Consider the following 21,089-nt stretch of genomic DNA (forward strand, 5'->3'; position numbering starts at 1 on the left):
CCCACAAAAATGCCAGATTTGAATTTTTGCTGATCAATACAGATTCTTGTCTGAAGACTACAGAGTATCAAGGTTCTCCTCTCCAAAGTATATGCACACAAGAGGATATGACAATGATAACATGACAGCAGTATAGGTTGGAATAAATTAGGTAATTCTTTTTTTATAACCAAGATCACTCATACCATAAACTACAATGTAGTGGACAAGCAGAAGGATCATTTGCTCCATTCAGAAAATATATTTGGTTTCTAATGTAACATTAGAGTTAGTTGAATCATTCATCTCTTCTGTGAGCTTTTAGCTTTGAAGAGGCAGCTCCAATGACCACAAATAAATCAGAAACTCAGGTTTATGTTGCATAAGAATAAATGATACCCCCTACCATACAGCAATGCTTAATCCTACACTGGAACATTGATTCAGGACTAATACTGCACAGGGATGACAACTATCTGAGCTTTCCTTGTACGCATTTAATTGCAGACTTATTTATCCTATGCGATCTGTGAAGACCACAACCTGGGTGCCATAGCTTGTTATATAGGGCAGATAATAATTAAGGGAAATTTTTTTAAAAAATGGGAGGGAAGGAGAGTTCCTAAAGTGCCTAAGTGGTTTAGGAGTCTGTCCCATTGATTTGCAATGGGACTTATGCTTCTAAGTTCCTTGGGCACTCTTGGAAATTTCCCCTGGGTCCTACAGTCAGGCCTTTAAGTCCATATTTAGACACTATCTGGGATTCTCAAAGGAGTTTAAGAAAGCAAGAGGTGCAGCTTCATTAGCATTTGAGGTACCTTTGGAAATCCTAATCATTGACTTCAGTGGAAACTGCAGCCTTTGAAAACCAGCTCCTCTAATTTCAATGCCCTAAACATGTTTAGAGCCTCATTTATTAACATCTGTGCCTTAAGGCTCATTGGACCAACTCCACTGAGATCATCAGAGTTACAACAGGACTTAATATGGCCAATCACTTCATTTTCAGATCTGAAAGGAAGTGATAAGTGGGATTTTCAGAGGACCCAACTCCCATTGAAAGCCAGTCAGGGGCGGGCACCTTCCTCCTGTATGCTGCTTTGGAAATCCTGCCCCAGTCCATCTTCAGCAATATTTCCAAGAGCTCAATTTGCTTGTGTCCCAGTATAGAAGATGACAGACAGTTCTTCTGCCAAAGGATCATATTCAATAACTTCCTTTTACAACAATTTCTGTTCAGTGCTGATGCAAAGTTACTCACCATCTGTAGCCAAGCGTTCGTTATCAGCACCTGGTTCTTCTCATCCTTCAAAAAAGAGAGAAGAAAACCTAATGAGCCCAAGAAAATATTGTGGGTTCTTTCCCCACAAAATCAAACCCAAACCCAACTCGCAGGATAAATGAATGCAAATATTGCAGTCACAAATTATGGACTTGATGTTGGCGTCATTGGGTGAAATCTCTGACCCGTGTGATGCAGAAGATCAGACTAAATTATTATAATAGTTCCTTCTGGCCTTAAAAACAAATCTATGAAAATTCAGCACTCATTATAATTCATCAACATCAGCAATGAAAATAATTTACCATGGCCATTATTTATTTGAAGACATTTATTCTCTACAAAAGCTATCAGAGATTTTCATTTTAATTAGATGGCAGTGGTAAAATAAACTACAGACTCTGTGACATGCAGTAACTGGAGAGGATTAATGCTGTCATTATTGTTGCTACAGATGAATCGTGAATAGATTCCCGAGATGCATCTTAAAGTTACATCATTGAAATTTATATAGAAAATACTGGTCTTGAGCAGACGTTAGGGCACGTCGGCAAACTGTGAAAATGATGTTTATTAAGATGTTTATAATGCAGAACAGATGTGGAGCTCTGTGTGTCTAAACACAACTCTAAGCAGGCTACAGATCACCCTGGAATCCAATTCTCTATCCATAATAACAATACCTAGTGCTTTTCAGCTACAGATCTCAAAGTGCTTTGCAAAAGAGATAAGTGCCACGACCCCATTTTACAGAGGGTGAGACTAAGGCACAGAGAGGTCAAGTGGATTGCTCAAGCTCACCCAGCAGGCCAAGAACATGGCTGCACAACTACCAATTTGTGGGCTCATATCATAGAGAGGAGCATACAGCGACGCACCTCATTCGCCTGGGCGGGACACACAAGCCCATACCCCCTCCGACACACCCATACTTTCCCCCATTTGCATGTAGGAGGCAAGGGCACCATTGGTTTCAGACATAATACTCCCAGTGCTTAAGCCTCTGCTGGCACTTGTGCAGGCATGCAACATCTTTTCAAACTCCGCTGTGAACTGCACAGAGTTTGCAAGATCGAGGAGTGGCCATGCGTCGGGGGAGGGTGTAGCAGATCCAAGGCCCCTCCCATTTCTCATCATTCTCAGCCAACCAGCACAGGATGGAGACCAACAGCCTGCAGAACCTGCTTTTCCCCCTGCCACCTACACAGGGACTGGCCAGGTGGGCAGCATGCTTTCTAGTCTCCTGTGCTGATGGGCTGGGCCAATGATCATTTTGACCTAAAACCTCCCCTTCTTTTGTACTAGGAATGAATCGTTTTTGTTGTGTTGCTCTCCCTTTGCTCGCGTTCCTTGTAGCAAAGGAGAAGCAGTAAGCACAAAGCTAGCTGAGAGAACAGACGGATTAGCTACAATGCAATGGAGAGAGAGAAAGTAATGGGCCTGAGATGCCTGCGTTTCAGTAAGTGGCGTTGAACAAAGCTACTGTGGAATGTCATGGTAAATCTTGTGAGCTATAGCACATTGGACTTGGACTGCAATGATCAAAGAGACACAGGACCCCGCACAAAATCCATCAGGCTGGTAAGAGCTGGGGACGAACAGGCCATAATAGCAAACGCTTTGAATGGAAATATATGAATAATTCCCAGACGCAACTTCATTAAGACAAAGGGTGACATTTTGGCTCCATTGAATTCGATGGGGCCAGGATTTCACTCTAAGTCAATTAAGTTCCTTTGCAGACATTAATGACTGAGATACGATGCCAGATTTTCAAAAGAATTCAGCTCCCACTTAGGCGCCTCAATGAAATGTCCAATTTTTAAAGATTCTCAGCTCCCAGCAGCTCCCAGCTAGGCAGATGCTTCAGCTGCCCTCTGCTCGTGTGGAGCTATAAAAACTCTGTGGTCTCAGCCAGGGGCGGCCATCAAGTTGAGGAGCCACAAGCCCATTGGGTCTGGGAGTCTGTGGAGCAAACCGAAGAGATTGTTAGCCCTGGTGGCTCTTTCTGGTCGTGTGTAGGTTGAAAGCTCTGTAGGATAACTGATCCCGGTGGATCTCTCTCCTCGTGTAACTTCCTCCCATGAATACAAGCCAGGAAGCATAAAAAGCCGTGCGGTCTGTAGCCTGCAGTCTTTTATACAAAGTCCCCAGGGCTTCCAAATACTTAGTGAACCAACCCCCTATGAACTCTCCGGTTTTTCCCAAACTAGTTGAAAGCCTCAGCCCTCCCAGGGGCCAAAGGAACTAGTCAGCTGTGGAGTTTCTAGTCCAAGCTATTTGTTCCCCAACAAGTTCAGAAACTTTTGCAAAAGCCCAAACCTCTGGTTTGATTCAAACTGTCCCAGTGTAAGGGCTTGTCTACACTACAAAATTCAATTGACCTACAGCCAGTGCAGTAACTAAAGCAGTGGTTCGCATCCACACGACACCCCTTCTGTCTGTGGTGCACATCCTCACGAGGAGAGCTTTCACTGAACTGTGTGGGGCATTGTGGGGCACTGACAGCTGGAGCCCAGCAGCCTAAGTTGTCAGCCGGGCACGGGCTCACAGCCGGCAGTCCCCACACCCCAGAGCTGACAGCCCGAGCTGTCAGCGGGGCGCTGGGTGAGCCCTGCTCATGGCTGACCGCTTGGGCTGTCAGCACCAGGGCGGGCTGGGGGCAGCTGTGAACCCTGCTGACAGCTCGGGTTGCCAGCACCAGGGCGTGGGGGGCAGGACTCCAGCTGTCAGCCCCACTGGGAGCTGACAGCCAACAGGCGACATAAGTAATGCAGTGTCTATGTGGATGCTGCATCGCCCCTAACAACACCAACATAAGCCCTGCGCCTCTTGTGGGGGTGGAGTTATCGTGTCGGTGTACAGGGAGACTCACCCGACGGAAGCACCATTCGAGCATAGATGCTGACATCATTAAGTCAATGTAAGCTGCCTTGCATTGACCTAACCTCGTAGTGTGGATCAGGCCTAAGTGACAGACACCTTGTCCACAGATCTTCAGGCAAAGAATCACACCTCCAACCGTTCTCCCCCGCAGGCAGACTGCACATGAGAAATTCCTGGTCCATTGATTTATGTTTGGCCAACTTGGAAGCAGCTTTGGAAGCTGAGGTTATAATGGGCAGCTGGGCCCCACCAAGCTTGTGAATACCCGTCTGCCGTGATGGGCAGCACTGCAGTCTGAGCCCCTGTGTTGCTAATGCCATCTGCATGCACTACCCCAGCCTGTTCTCGTTTCACTGCCACCAATGTCTTTTTTGCTACTAATGCTTTCTCTGGGTCTTCCACTGAGAGTGAATCGGAGCAGTCCTTTCCCGTCCATGACTGTGCCTAACATCGCTGCCAATGACGCAGCTGTGTGCAGATAACAGGAGAGCCTCTGAATCCAAGTCCCTGAAGGAGCTGAGGATAAAAAGAATGTGTCTGCCAGCGTCCTCAAAGCCAAGCGACTTGTCACATCCCCAGCTCTCCTGCTCCCCCGCATGAAAATGAATCCACCGTCTTTTCCTGCCCGTAGTTCCACTATGTCCAAAACCCACAGGCACTGAAGGCACAAGCGAACTGGAAGTGGCATGGGCATGTTGCAACGTTTTGTGGCTCACAAAGAGAACGAGGCCGCAGCTGTAGTCGCATTCCTGCAATGCAGATATTAGCTCTGGGAAATGACCAGTTGCGCTACCCCAAACTGCAGGCTCTCTGCACAGTCACCTTCACAGTAGACATGCAAATTTGCTACCCACGAACAGTCAGCGAAAATATGAGCAGCTTAAGCCATGTGCATCCGTCGTGCTGCCTGGAGTGGCTCACGGCCATGAGTGCCGACGTCAGGGCAGACACCCCAAACTGGCGGTGTGTTCTATAATTAGATTGCACCAAGTCAGTATCAAATGTGACCTCCTGGATCCCTGTACCAGTCTTACCATGGAGTCACAGACAGTCCCCTTGGGCATGCCACTTTATCTTGCCACCCAGGCAAGCTGGACTAAGTGATAAATGGTCACTTACACCAAAGATCACAAAATATGCAGGTTGCTGCCAGTATCAAGAGATCAGTCACCTCCCCCAAGTCAATTTGTACCTTGGATCTCACACCAAAGTCAACGCTTACAACCAATCCTATAATAAACTAACTGAGGATTTATTAACTAGGAAAAATAAATGAGAATGTTATTACAGGTTAAAGCAGGCAACATACAGACACACATGAGTGACAGTCTATGGTTCCAAAAGGTGACAGAGTTGTAGTAATCTGTCAGCACTGAATGGCTTGTAGGGCTAACCCAGCCTGACCCTCGGGAGCTCATCTTCTGTTTACCAGCTCCAGCCCCGTGAGAGTCCAAACAGCAGAGAGAGAGAGAGAGAGAGGAAAAATATTCTTGTCCTCTAGTTTTATTTCCTTCTTCCGGAATTCAAGCGGATGGGAGGAGCCTTTTGCACATAGGCTCTTTATGGGTGTGATGGGGCAACTGACAAAGCCTTTGTGTTGTGATCCCACAATAGCCCAGGTGGAGTCAGTAGTCCTTTCTGATGGGCAGGGTCACAGGGTCGGTGCAGACTCTCCCACTTTTCCACCTGCACCCTGTGTTTAGGCTGTTATAATAAAGAGTCTTTCACGCCTTCTTTTGCTGGATCACCCAAGTGTCTTTATTTACAGCGTCCATGCAGTTCCCCGCTCTCCCAACAGCTAGTGCCCCACAGACCCTCCCCAGGGTCTCCTGCCTTGGAGGCTTCCCTCCTTGGTAAGGAGACAGCGATACTACCCTCCTGTCTCCTCCCAGGCTAGCCTCCTCACTGAGGTTTGTTCAGGGTTTTTCTAGCCCTCATGTGCCTCAGCCCAGCTGTCAGCACTCAGCTCAGCAGGTTCCTCTGAGCCAGCCCTGATTTGGGCTTGCAGCTGGGCTCCCTGCTGAATACCCGCGTCTCTCCCCTGGCCTCCTGGCCAGCGAGCAGACTGCAGCCAGCACCTTGGCAGGGCTTTAAAGGGGGTTTTACCCCTGCCCTGCCCCAGGCAGGAGATAACACCTTTGGTAAGAAGTCAGCATTTTGCATTAGGTGAAGTTTTGCCCTGTTTGGTGAGTCACATAGTTCAGAACAAACATTTTACAGTTTGGGGATTTGGGCCAGGGGCTTGAGCGTCTTCCCCCTTCCTGCGGGCCTCCTGAGGTGTATAGGAGGGAAAGTTCGCCACCTCCCCCTGCACCGAGTTTGTTGGCATCAGCAAGCCCTTGGGGCAGGGTGAGGGCAGGGAGCTTTGGGGGAGGAGATCCGGCGGCATCTGTCCCTTCCTGTGAGCCTCTTGAGGTCTGCAAGAGCAGAGAATCCTGGAGAGATTTAGCTGGCTCACGAGCACCTAGTGCAAGACAAGGCATTTCCGAGTGCAGTAGGAGTGTCTGCCCAGGGAGCTCGTGTGCTGTAAATTCACACCCTACTTGCTGTGCAATACTTCCCCATGGAGACAAGCTCTTAGGCAGCGCAGGCTGGGGCATTGCCCCTCAGCAACGTTTTTGGCAGGAAATGTTTTTCCCACTGAAGAGTCTTCCAAGTGATTGGTTTATACCGTGGGCTTCAGCACTTACTTTAGTATTTAATGAAACAATCATAGCAGTCATATGAAAGGAAGCTATAGGGAACGCATCAGCACAGACTTTCCATGGCAGGCCTACAAGTTTGGAACGTTAATGACTGTAGACAGGTGCCATCCCAGGCCTGTAAACTCTCCTCTCAAGTCCAGGGAATTTAGCATCCTCTTCCTTAGGGCTGTAAGCTTTACTTTCAGTCATGGCCCCCTGGGTCTGAAGTCCCCATCACAATGACCTCTGAATTAGGCTTTAAACAACTCCGGTTTGGTCCTGGACTCTAGGTCTCTGGTAGGGGAGTCCCGTGAACTGAGTGTTCTTTCTCTCAGCAAGAATTTTGACCAACACCCGGCTGCTTGAGTCTCTGGCAGCCGTAGAAAAACATTTCCCTGTAGGTTTCAGAGTAGCAGCCGTGTTAGTCTGTATCCGCAAAAAGAACAGGAGTACTTGTGGCACCTTAGAGACTAACAAATTTATTAGAGCATAAGCTTTCGTGGGCTACAACCCACTTCTTCGGATGCATATAGAAGAAGTGGGTTGTAGCCCACGAAAGCTTATGCTCTAATAAATTTGTTAGTCTCTAAGGTGCCACAAGTACTCCTGTTCTATTTCCCTGTAGGCCCCCCTGGTGGCCATCCACAGTCTATTCTCAACCTTGCCTCAGGGCCTGTTTGAGCTTGCAGAGTGAGTTCTGCTTTGTGGAGAGCAAGACAGGGAAAGGGCTGTTTGTGAGATTTATAACCATTCACTGCTGGGAATAACGCCGGGAAGCAACACAGTAGCCCCTTCCAGTTGTCAAATGGGGATGTGAGGGTTTCCCAGACTGGCCGGATGTGATTTTTCCAAAGTCTTTGAAACTTTTTCTGATTTGTCCAAACTGCCCCGTTTGCAACTGTAAATGGAATAATTTCAGCTGCAAGTTAGGACTGCAGTTGTACACCTGCATTTGTTGAAAACCAGGCCCATGCTTAAATCTATGTTCACAGCACTCAGACAGAGACGTTAGATAACAACATGAATACTCTTGCTGGAAGGTTGCAAAGTAACACATTTCTTAGGATTCAGAATGATCATTCCCAAGACACTGAAAACCAGAAAGAGAGAAAACGGGCTGCTAAAAGGGAGAGGCACAACTCCCCCCAACTTGGGATAGGGTGGCTGCAGACTGACTGCTGCTTAACCCAGGTCACATGCTTCCCTACAGAGCCTCCTAGTTTGCAAGCAGGACCAGGAAACCCCTTACAAATGCAAGAGAGAGGTGCTCATTTTAATACAGTTTTCGATACACCCCAGTATATATCTAGCTCTCTTGCCAAGTTCCTTCTGGAGAAGGACCCTGAGACAGCAGGCTGGGGAAAAGGCCAAACCTCTGAATTGTCTGGAGATGAAGGCATCTCCCTTTTCCAGCAGGGTAGCTGTCGCATTGCTACAGGAAGGTTTTATGAGACTGATGCAAAGGGAATAATTCAGCTTCTCAATCACAAAGTAATCTTTCCATTCTTTTTGTAGCAAGATAAGGGGGCAGACCATCTGCCCTTAAAGCAATGCCAGCAGGGGAGGGTTTGGGGGCATGGCCAGCAATCCAAAAAAAAAAAAGGGTGTGGAGGGGAATTCGGGCTAACTGAAGAAAACAGAGGGAGGTAGGACTTCCTACTGCCACCTCAGGAGACAACCCCCGGTCAAATGGGAATCCAGCCTGTTGGTGGATGGGATTTGGGGGCTCAGAATGTGGGTGGGAAAGGTGGTGGTCTTTTCAGACACACGGCCAAGTTCCTTTATCTCCGTATACCTTGTTACCTTTAAGAAGTAGAGTTTGATCTAGAAGTGAGAACACGCGAAGCCTGAGCTTTCGGAGCTGCTGAGTAATTTGCAGTGCCCATTGGCTGCAGCGGGAGATGTAGGGTCTCAGCACCTCTGAAAACTGGAGCTTTAGCATCTTGAACTATCCCAGGATGCCTGAACGCCTACAGGCAATCATGAAAGAGCATCTGCACTACTCTGTTCCAAAGAGGCTTTGGTACTGAGCTGCTTAGGAAAAGATTTGCTTTCTGCTATAGAAGCTTCCCTAGTGTGGGTCCCTGGATCATAAGAAAGGATTAATAGTCAGTTATCAGGGTTTCTTTTCTCCTACCTCAATACTCATATGATCTCCTTTATCCGTGTGTCAGACCTCTTCCTCATTCTGTAGTTGTCAGGGAGTGGGGTGAATCTGCAATGAGCTGCTCATTGCCTTTTGGCAAACTACGTGAGCTCGCAGCTCCCATTCCAGCAGAGCAGTTGTCACAGCTCCTGCCTGCCAAGATCCCAGCTGAAGCAGGAGTGTGCCGATGACCGTGATCATGCTGCTGTTTTTTGGCATTCCTGTGGCCAGTTGTTACCAAGTGGTAAGTTTTGAGTCAGGTAGGGGTTTTCTTTACCAGCTCAGGCAAACAAGAAATCAGTTCACCACCATAGTTTACTAATGCCAGGAAAACCCAGCGTGGTACGATTACCGGGTACCATTACCGGGTGCAGTGAAGTGGGAATTTTCTGTCATATTTTTATTAATCCTGAGTGTGCCTCGGTTTCCCTCTGAACTTTGCATTGCTACCCAGTGAGAAAAAAATGTGTGAAGTCTGCTCTTGTGGTGATAGGTGTCTTGATATTGCTCTCTGGGCCACAATGAATGGGGGTCTCAAGGAACTGGTTGAAACTGACCCAGACCAACAGGTGAGGTGGTCAACTCAGCATGGCCCTGCCTGGAGATAATGGACTGGGAAGTGACCAGCAGCAGGTAAAGAGTGGGTGTCTGGAAGAGGCTGGCTGCTCTCTCCTGGGACTGCTGCAGGGCTCAGAGAGAGACAGAGCCTGAGCTGGAATCTGCTAACAGCTTGGCTGGCGGATGGCTCTGGCCTGGCCAAAAGGACTATGTTCACCCTTCATCAATCCTACTCCATGTGTTTGGAAAATGCTGCCTGGTGTCACTGGGAATGCTGGCTGAGGTGCATTAGTCCCTGAAGAGTGTACAAGTCTCTGACCAGGAGTCTACTTCAGTTGGACATGCTGAGCAGAGCTCACGGTGTGAAACACGAGTGCTGAAGCCCAGAGGCTCAGTTGTGGAGGCGGTGAGGCTACAAGGCCTACTCTGTAGGAAGAGTGAGACCTCTTGGGGGTCTGGCACACTGAAAGGGGTCCTCCAAGAGACTGTTTAAAAGCTGGGACATAGCATCGATCCTGTGGATCCATGAATGAGGGTATTGATGCTAGTTCTCTGTACTCCTGCGTTTGCTTAACTGGCTGAACAGGCCCAAGTTGCAATGTTCAGATCTGGATCCAGTTCGGAACATACCCAAAGTTCAGATGCAAGGTTCTGGCTTGGGTCCTTTTTCAAGTGAATTCCTGCAACAACAGTTCTGTGTCCTAAACACCCTGGGCCAGACCCTCCATTTGTATAAATCAGCATAGTCCTATTGAAGTCCATCTCCATCCTTAGAATCTCCATCCTTAGAGGTTTTTAAGGCCTGGCTTGACAAAGCCCTTGCTGGGATGATTTAATTGGGATTAGGTCCTGCTTTGAGCAGGGAGTTGGACTAGATGACCTCCTGAGGTCTCTTCCAACCCTAATCTTCTATGATTCTATGAAGTCAACAGAGCTATGTCGATTTACTCCAGCTAAGAGTCTGGCCCATGAGTTTGAAAATATGAATGTTTAGTTTCCTTTACTGTCAGCCCAACACCTTGCAATCTGTGTTATACCAGTGCACTTCTGTGGTTTCTACCATAGTGAGGATACTATCCAGATAATATCCGACTCCTTTAGCTCTAGAATTATCTAGGTCATAATATGTCAAAAATGCTGTTGGTCACTGTCACATGTTAACTCGTCATCTTTATCATACAGACGCTTGGAACAGGTAACTGACTGTCATAATTAACATTCCCTGTCCCACCTAGCTGTACTCTTGAAAGCTGATGCACTCTCTCATTATAAGATGCTGAGTAGTGGGGGAAGTCCCAGATTTGAAAGGTGATCATCAGAGGCTAGCAAAGGGCTATCTGTTATTTTTATCGGATTTCGGCCATACACGTGTCCTTACATGTGTATGAGGTGTATTATATTAGTTTCTTCTGTAAGACAATCAGGCAGAGTATGAAGCTTCCAGTTAGGAAATTAAGATCAGCCAAGGTCATCAGTTCCATGTACTGGATTTTAGTCATGAAAATTTCCATATTTATTGTGTCAGAGATTTAAAAATATGAATAGGATTTTCAAAAGTGTTCAGTGACCAGTATTGCCTCCTTATACTCCCTGATTGGACTGTCTGTATCTAGCTATTGTCTCTCGTTTTATACTTAGATTAGAAGCTCCTAGGGGCAGGGTCTGGCCTTTTGTTCTGTGTTTGGACATCACCTAGCACACTGGCTCCTAGGTGCCATGGTAGTACAAATAATTAATTAATATTGGTTTAGCTCAGAGCCTACTGATGTCCATGGGAGAACTGGTAAGTGCTTTTTGAAAATCCCACCTTTACTCTTGCACTGTTTTTCATTCCGCAGGATCTGTTTCCATTGTGATCTTCACCCATTTGCATTTCGGTATTACCTGAAACAGTGCTGCATGCTCACTAGCTGTATGGATTACAGTATGTCCTGTAATGGGGCAGACAAGCCCCACGCTGGCAAGGAGAGGGTTAATGAGAGCTTGTGGACCAAGGTGGCTGTGCCCTGCTACACCTGGAGCAGAAGCCAGGCATGGAGATGGGAGATAACAGGAGACCTGGCCCAGTTCAGGGCTGACCAGGAAGCTTGCTGGCCGAGCCTCTTGGGTGCATCTACACAGCCTCCTGACCTGGGTCGACAGACTTGTGCCAACGGGGCTCGTGCTAGTGCTCTAAACATAGCTGTGCAGACAGCGCTTTGAAGATGTGGTTTGGGCTGGAGCTCAGAGCCCCAGACACAACTTCAAAGCTCTCTCTCTGCAGCGATTTTTAGAGCGCTAGCGCGAGCCTCGCTAACCCCAAGTCTGTCAGCCTAGGCTGGGAAGCTTGCTGCCATGGGCTGTGTAGACATGACCCTGGAGGAAGGGATGATCATCTCCTGGGAGACCAGCCAAAGTACTGACTGTGTGAAGACAAGCCCTGAATAGACGGGTGGGGTCCTGCCGAGAGTTCATGGGACAACCATGGTGTTGAGTTTTTTTTCCTCCTGATTTCTTTTGGTCTTTAACACCCTGGAAGAGGTAGGACTGAAGTGTACCTTGGCAGGAGGGCTAAACTGCTGCTATGGCGGACTGAAACGGGGTGGACTAGGCCCAGAGGCCTTCTGCTGGAGGCCTCAGGGTCCTGCCACACCTGTCCCAGGAAAGAAGCAGTAGAGGAGTCCTCCAAGCAGCCTAGAGTGGCTGCAGCAGAGGCAGCCAATCACGGCCCAGGAAGGCCACATAAAAAGGAGCTGCAGGGCAGACCAGTGGTAGTTCTTTACTGGAGCTAGAGGAGTGCAGATGATGTTCCTGTCTGGCCAAAGGGAACAGCAGCACCATGGACAGCTCAATGCTGGCAGGGACTAGGTGAGTGAAAACAAACTCCTGGCTGTCTGCTGGGACTGAATGTAGAAGAGCCCTAAGGTAAGGGTGAAGCATAGTGAGGGCTGGGGCCATGGGGAAGTGGCCCAGGGAATTGAAGGCAGTTTCATTAAAGGGACATGGTAGCATGTGGCTGCTATTTTTAGGGTTCCTGGGCTGGGACCGGGGGTAGGAGGCAGGCCTGGGTCCTCCCCCACAGGCCACTAGCAAAGTGGCCTACAATTGGACAGTGATAAACTCTGGGAAGGGGATCTGAACTACTTAGTGGCCCAGCTGGAGAGCTGGGGCCAGAAGAGCCCAGAGACGGTGAAATTGTTGCCTCTAGGGATTAAGCCCTGGAGGTATGGCCTGATACCAGGGCCAGGGCTATTTAAAGCCTGCAGACACATGTGACCAGAAGGGGCTGCTCATGAGAGGTGGGTGCCACACCATTACACGGACCTTGCAGGAGATGGCGCACCTAGCAGTGGAGACCTGTGCTGGGTGAGTTATGCCCTGATGGACCACAAAGGGGTGCTGCAGAGGTAAACCCAATCAGTCTGTCACTGGGTGGCTGGCCCCTTTAAATGAAGCAGGTCCAGCTCCCCTGTGCTAGAACCAGTGCTCCTGGTGGTGAGTCAAGAGGGTCGCAGCAGCTGGAGCTGTAAGAGATCAGGGAGACTCAGAGAGGGAGGAGACCCCCTGAAGGAAGCTGTAGGAGGTTTCTGGAGGACCGCTGAAGAGCAGCAGAGGGGTTTGCTGGCTGCCCCCTGCCCCAAGCCACAGAGCCAGGGCCAGAGGGCACTGAAGGCAGCAGAGGAGGTCGCCTTCAGACTTCCAAGCCAGAAGTAAGGGCTGTGGGCCAAGCAGCAGTGGTCGGGCTTACCCGCTGATACTTCCATGCTGGAAAGCTGGAAGAGGAATGGGGAGGTGACGGAGGCTCCCTTGGTGAGGGTGAACTCCCAGCATTGGGAGTTCCTGCTATGCCAATGGACTAGATGTCATGGGATGCTAAGGGTTGTATGCCCTGGGGTGATAAATGAACTATATTTTGGGGAATTTATTATGGATTATTGTCACTATGGTTTTGTAATAAACTGGCCTCCGGGAGAGAGATTATTGAGGCAAGGAAGTCTGCTGTGGAGCCCTTAGGGGCCTGAAAGGGAATGTGGTCTGGTAACCCTGGCATTAGGGTGCCCAGCCACAAGGGGGTGCCTGGGGCTGAGCCGGGGAATCGATCAGACCGTTCCCTACCAGAAGTCACCATCTGAGTTCTTGGGAATGTGGAGCTCTAGCAAAAATAGTCCATCCCCTGGCACTGCCTCTGGTAGGTATGATGTGCCAGATCCTCCGCTGGCATAAATCATCGAAGCCCCATCGTCTTCCCTGGTGCTATGCCAATTGACCCCAGCTGAGGGTCTGGTCCATTGACTTGTTAGTGTCTTTGAGTGAGATCAGTATGTTTACTGGCTTTTTTGATCACCAACGGCCCCGTGTTTTCACGTGGTTTGTGCAATGTCCACACTCGCATCCGGCCAAACTTTGAAATGTCTTAAATATGCAGCTCTTAAACCATTTCAGCATCCAGTCCCAAACACTGACCTCTATCCATTTCAGACTCCTCCTTCTACCTGACCACTCTGATGCAATGGCTTGTTTGCTGGGAGTGGACTCCTCTATGGGCCCAGGAGGCCGGTCTGCAATGTAGGAAGGCATGTGCAGTTTTGCATCCCGTGCACATGGCTTTCAAAAGGAGACGCACTAGCCAGAGAGCTTGCCAAAAGCACACTTGTCACACAGACTGATCGAAGTATCTTGCATTGCAGCTTACACACATTGCTCTTCTAACTGTTCTTCCTTTCACCTGGGTAGTGTCTAGAGTTTCTAAACTGACATCAAGCGAAGACACTTTCTTAGCGGAATAAAATCACATAACAGTTTACTAAGCATGGTTTCCTTGTTGCCACCAGGGGTTTAGTAAAGTGAAAGGGCCAGATTCTGGTCTCTTGTACTCCAGGTTTGGGCAGGGTGGACTAAAATCCCATTGCATTTTATACATGGTGTCTGGCTGTTTTATATATTCTCTAGCCTGAGATTGTCATACTTAAATAGCCTGTTGTATATTTTACATATAGTTAGCAGACACTGCAATAAACAGGACTAGACATGAATCATTGTTCCTAGCTATGCATTATTCATCACTTTTTCTCAGCATTCTGCTAAACCTCCGGCAAATGCTAGCCAAATATAAATAAAAAATTCACATCTACATTCAATATGTATCAAAGATTCATCTCGCATGCCCAGTTGCAAGGGATGTCCTCATTCCTTTTTCCTGGTTTTGGGCATTACAGCATCAATTCAGCAAAGCACTTACACACGTGCTTAAAGATAAGCATGTTTTAAGGGCTGTGGTCAATGGAATTAAGCATGTGCGATGTAGAATAGCCTAGATTCCAGACAGGCAGTGGATATAATGTTCTTGCAAAGTCTCTTTCTGGGCTCCCCATCCAACACTTCTGAGCCCTTTTCATGTAATAGTTCTTTGCCTGTGTTTACCTGAACTGATACCAATGCTGGATTTTTTTTTAATCTATTCTACTAGCATGGGCTTGATCCTACTTTCTTGGGGCATCCAGAACTCCTCCTCGCATCCCTGGGAATACTTGGCTATGTGCTACAAACTAGGAGCTGTGATCACTTTGTTCCACTGGAACAATGGTACTGCCAACCAACAAGGAGGAGGCTGGTGTGCCAGAGACAATACCGTCATGGGAGCTGGCCAAGAACACGGACCCCACTGCCAGAACAACAGCTCACCTGGCTGCATTCCGAGGTGAACGCAGAGCCCACATCTCTGCCATGGCTTTCCCATAATAGTACCCTCATTCTCACAATCATTAAGAAAACCCATGAAAGAGCTCCGAAGCCTGTTTCTGGGTGGCTGGGAAAGGAGAAAAGGAGAGCATGACCATTTGTTTTTTGTTAATCCATGGGAGGCATTCAGATACTACAGTGGTGAGGGATGTACCAATGTCTCAATAGACAGAGGGGTATATATGACGATAGAGAGATTATACGTAGGGCTCGAAGCACTGCCTGTTAAGGTTGCTCAACATGTTTAATTATAAAACCCAGTTTTCAGTTGCTTCTAACTTTGCCAAACTTTAACAGTTTGGGCTGAAACTTTCCATGCCAGGTGTTTGCCTCAGGCTGAAATTTCTTGGAAAATTTCAGCCCAAACAGATGCGCCATTACCGAGAACAAGGCTAGGAAATAGGTTTTGCCCATGTTTTAAAAAAAAAATAATTCTGGTGACTTTTTTTTTCTTTGAGAAGGTTTAATGCGCCCATGCTTGGGAGCAGGCACTTGAAATTTGACAGGGGGGTAGTCTTTTATGAGCAATGTGCCTTTTTATGTCCCCATGAAAATCCACATCAATTTGGCTGCGTGATAAGCCTTTGCAAAAGGGCAGTTGGCACATGCTCAGTAGAGACTTGCTAGGGCTTCTCCACTTCATTCCCTGAAGATTCTGTCCCCACTGAGCATGCTACGGGCTGAGGCTGCAGAGGGCTGAGCAGGGCTTTGGCTGCAATTGTAGTAACAGTGCTGGGCCTGGACACCGAGCTGAGAGCAAGGAGCCTGTCTCTCCTGAGCTCTCAAAACCCCCATTGCTGATCTAAGAGTGGAGAAGGAAACTGCCTGATTCAAATGCAGAGAGGCCAAGAGCTCGGCCTTGGGGTGGGGAAAGGTGGGACAAGGAGCCTGAGAGGGTGGAGGCTAGAAGAGGAGGGAAAATGAGACTGGAAGTGCTTTGGGAATGAATCTGAGTTGTGTAGTGAAAGAGGCTGTTGTCAGTAGGACCCTTGGGTGGACACCCCATCACCACACTGGCATATGAGGGTTAATAGAGCCCTACAGAGGCTGTGCAGGAGATGCAGCCAATAAGAGAGAAGCTGCAAGGAATAGCCAATCCAGGCCCATATAAGAGCCGCAGGGCAGAGCAGGGTTAGTCACTGCCTGGAGCTCAAGGAGAGAGGACTGGGTGCCTAGCAGGTAGGTAGAAGCTAGCACCCTGGACAGAGCAGTGCTGGAAGAGACCATGGGAATGAGGCAGCTCCTGGCTGGCTGTAGGACTAATATGCTGAGGCCCTGAGGTAAGGGCGAAGAAGGTGCTGGGGCCATGGGGAAGTGGCCCAGGGAAATGTACTGAGAAGTTGGAGGGGATGCAGCATGTGGCTGGCATCTACAGGGTCCCTGGGTGAGGACCCGGAGTAGTGGGTGGGCCCGGGTCTCCCCACCCCCGGCCACCAGTGAGGAGGTGGCTGGACTGCAGTACAAACCCCAGAAGGGGGGAACACAGATGGTGGAAAGTGTGTCTCAGAAGAGGCAGGACTCTAAAGGAAGAAATAGGCGGGGTCTCATGGTGATGGCAGTTGCATGCTGCTCTGAGGAACTGGATTCGATCCCTGCCCTGCCACTAATTTCCTGAGCGCCGTTGGGCAAGTCACTCACACCAGACTCTTCCCAGTGGTCACTAACTGGGTGTTCCTCATTTTCTGGGGGCCTGACTCGAGACGCTGGGGTCTGATGTGCAGAAATGCTGAGCACTCTCAGCTATCCCTGCACTCTCTGGAAGCTGTGCTGTGAACGTATTGAATGTTCTATGTTGCTAAGCACTCTGAAAAATCAGGTCTCAAATTGAGCACCCAAAATTAGTGGATACTCTTGATCTTAATCTCTCTGTGCTTCAGCTCCCCATTTGTAAAAGGGGGATAATAATATTCTCTTGGCTCACAGGGGAGTCCTGCAAATACATTCAGTCCTGTTTGTGAAGCATTCAAATACTACAGTGATGAGCGCCGTGGAAAAGCCCCTGAGGAAATTAATAATTCTGTCTTCAGAGCAGGGTGTGACTAGTGTTCAGTAAACAAGTCCTGGAGCCACACATTGAACAATGAGTAGAAAACAACACTGAATAGCTGCTCGTTAAGTGAGCACCATCCATCCTGTGCACTGACTGAGGCAGGGTCCTGAGCAGGGCCGGCTCCGGGCACCCGCGCAGCAAGCGGGTGCTTGGGGCGGCCAACGGAAAGGGGTGGCATGTCTGGCTCTTCGGCAGCAATTCGGCGACGGGTCCCTCGGGCCCTCTCGGAGGGAAGGACCTGCCACTGAATTGCCGCCGAAGAATGAAGCGGTGGTGGTAGAGCTGCCGCCGAAGTGCCGCCGATCGCGGCTTTTTTTTTTTTTTTTTTTTTTTTCCCGCTGCTTGGGGTGGCAAAATCGCTGGAGCCGGCCCCGGTCCTGAAGAAAAAAATAGTATGTGATAATGTAATTAAAGAGGGAGTATAATGTATATGGACCAGGGGGGCGAATTAAAGTTGTACAGGCAACCCTATTTCTGGCATTTCCTAACTTTGGAGTTCACATTTAAATCATGATGCAGTTAGTTGGCTTATGTAAAACAGGCATTTTGATAATGCCCGACACTCAGAATTTAGTTGAAACAATAATTCGTGATTGTTTGACACTAGCATCACCAGTTCTCAAGCAATTTCCACATTGATGTAGGAACCAATTGTTTGTTTTTTCCAGAGTTCAAAATTGGTCAGAGTAGACTGGCTTCATGAGAGAGCATATTGGGTTTAATTTTAGTGAATATACTGGTCTGGCAGCCATATGCACTATTTATTCTGCCTTGGCATTTTAATGACTACTCTTCATGATTATTAATTACAAATTTTTCAGCATTTATAGTGATACGGGGCCTGATTCTCATCTCACTCACACCAGTTTTATATCCATGTAATTACACCTACTTCAGTGAAGTTACTCTTGATTTACAATAGTGTCAGAAGAGAAATTGGGCCCCTGGTAATAAACGGCGGAAATGAGAAGAGATGCACAGTTTGCTGGGGATTTTTCTACAAATAAAGAGTAAATATCACACAGGTTACTCAGTAAAATCACAAGGAAATGCAGATATTAATGAAAAATGATTCTCTTAGTCTGTAAGGGCTGAAAGTCATTTTTTCATTAATACTTTATAAATTAGAAATACCTCCTGAATAATCCTTTCATTATTATGGCTTTGTTTCATGTTCTGTCTGTTTCAGTCTTGACTGATCAAGCTTACACAGTGGAAGCTATCTGGTTGGAAAAGATTGGTACAGGATGTACTATAAGGATTATGGTTTAATCTAGTGAATCCAGATGCTATACTAGGAATAATGTCAATGGGTGCATATTACTGGCATATTTATATTTGTCCATATCCCTCACATTTTTATTTTCATTTATCACATGTTGCAAAATCCATAGATCAGTGGAGACCGGGGCCAGCATCTCCACTGGGGTAAATAGGTGTAACCGGTACAGCTAGGCTGAGTCACGCCTGCTGAAATGCAAAGTAGGGAAGTACAGTAATTTAACCCCTTCCACCCTGCAGTCTCTCCTACCACATTCAAAACAGTACATGGCCCCTAAAATGCATCTGTCCTAGAGAACTGGATCATTTCAAGGCTAAAGGTTACAGTTCATACAGCTTGATCCTCAAGCAATTAATGTGTCTGCACTCAGCAATCTGGTTTCTTCCGATCAGTTGTACATAGAAGACCCCCTCTAGCTGTAGCAGCACCTATGTCAAAGCATTTTCCCAGAATTCCCTGAATGCCTCCATCCAGACCAAGAGCATACAAGCAGATGAATAGTTGACAGTAGAATAATACTGTTGTCTTGTTTTCAGCAACAGTTCATACAGTAAAAAAAATCTGCATATTAACATACATCATTCACTTTTCTAATAACAAAAACACTTCCTAGAAAAATTAATTAAACATTTTGTTTGTGAAGCCCATGTACTTCAAATTAACAGCTCAGGGCTTTAAAATATTATAATGCCCCCATCATGCACAAATTATTTTGATCAAGCAATTCATGGCTTATCAAAACACAACAAGCTTAGCTCTATAAGACCAGCATTCATCTGGGTCAGAGTTAATGTCTTTGTGTGTTGACGGAATATGTATTTTACACAGGAACAGCCCCTTTTGGGGCTTTTGAAAGTGCAGTGTGAGCAACTGTGCCTTGTACCACCCTATCCCCACCCCTTTGCTCTCTGCTCCCCCCTGGGTATGCAGGGCCCCCCTGGGCATACACACCCTTTCTGAAAAATGTTTGATGCAGGCAGAGGAATCCCCCACAAAAATCATCATTTTGGCCACCTAAACTGCCACTTTCTTCCACACAAGCTTCTGGTTTGCTAATCCTGGGATTGCTCTGTAGACAAATGGGTGAAAGGAGAGAGCACCGAGGGGGAACAGTATTCTAGGGTAGAGCCGGGAGGCTCTACCAATGTAGCTCCAGCGTCTGGGCTCTAGTACTGAAACACTTCAGACGGCGCTGGAGTGGGCAGAGATTCACTGAAGACTCATGCAAAGGTGCCCCTGGGTGGGTTGGCAGCAGAGACTGAACCTGAGACCTCTAGATGGAAAAGCTACTGCTTGAGCAAAGGAGCAGCTACCTCGCCAGGAACAGACTCATAAACTTCTTTACCTTGGCTGGCTATTCGAGGGGGCCAAAGACCCACACTCCCCCAGCCTGGGTCACCTCCCTCAGAGCAGTGCAACCAGACCTCTCCACTAGTGACATAACAGAAGCACGTTTGTGTGTGGAGACCAAGCTTTCTTCAGGCTGAGTAGCACCCTCCCACGTAAGTAGTTCCATGGACGCCAGCAGGGCGCGCATAGCTACTCCGCGTGAGCAAGGACTGCAGGATGGGGCACAAAGTGTTTTGGCAGCAGTCCAGGCACTTGGACAAGTCGTGGCAATCTCCGCTTTCTTGAGAAGAGATGAGACTGCAGGGGCTGATGAGGCTAAGAGATAGCCAGGCCCTTATTTTGGAACTAGGCAGGAGCTGGGGCCCAGAGACTAATGAAGTTTTCCAAGCTCGCACTCGGCAATGTGGAATGGAGCGTAGTAATTACAGGGAGCTGCGGAGATGTCTCTTGTCTAGGAAGAGTTTCAAATGAAGTTATTAACTCCGTGGTGCAGCAAGGGCATCTTGGGGTGGGAGTTTTAACAAATCCTTTTTATCTTAAACATTCAGACATAGCCCAGACCTGGGCATCTTTATCTGTTAAAGTTCCTGTCAGACAACGGAATCAGCTATTTTTTCTCCAGGACGGGTGAACTTCAGAAAGTTCACAGCTTGGCATAACAACCTTACCGCAGAAACGTTCTCATGAAACTTGCCATACTGCCTGCTTCCAGTCATGTCACAGCTCCCCCTGAGAACAGGGCACAGGCCTCCAGCACATCCTCACGTGAGTAGTTCTTACTACTTGGTGTAGCGCCACTGGAAGTGGGTCTAATGAAAGGCTGACTAAGCGAGGGCTCGGCTACACGTGCAGCGGTACCCGGGCATCTGCAGTGCTGTAGCGCTTCGTGAGGACGCTACCTACTCCAATGAGAGCTTTTCCCATCAGAGTAGGTACTCCAGTTGTAGCTATGTCAACGCGAGAAGCCCTCCGGTCGACATAGTGCTGTGCACACCGGGGGTGAGGTCTGTATAACTGTATCGCTCAGGGGGATGGATTTTCCACACCCCTGAGTGGCTTAGCTATACTGCCGTAAGTCTGTAGTGTAGACCAAGCCTGAGTGAACAGTCAGGATTGGGATGTTGAGAATAGCAGGGTCAGGCCCCTAGCTGCCC

At 48.0% G+C, this 21,089-nt stretch overlaps 1 protein-coding gene across 1 annotated transcript in view; it reads right to left on the reverse strand.

Moving 5' to 3' along the window:
- The window catches only part of LOC135880586 (neuronal acetylcholine receptor subunit alpha-7-like), a 103,353-nt gene that overhangs the window by 47,063 nt on the left and 35,201 nt on the right, over nt 1-21,089 (reverse strand). The window contains exon 3 of the mRNA XM_065406928.1: nt 1,241-1,285. Within this exon, the coding sequence (XP_065263000.1) occupies nt 1,241-1,285 (45 nt within the window). The remainder of the gene's footprint in view (nt 1-1,240; nt 1,286-21,089) is intronic.

Source organism: Emys orbicularis, chromosome 6 (assembly GCF_028017835.1).
Source record: "Emys orbicularis isolate rEmyOrb1 chromosome 6, rEmyOrb1.hap1, whole genome shotgun sequence".
In the NCBI taxonomy this organism is placed as follows: domain Eukaryota; kingdom Metazoa; phylum Chordata; order Testudines; family Emydidae; genus Emys; species Emys orbicularis.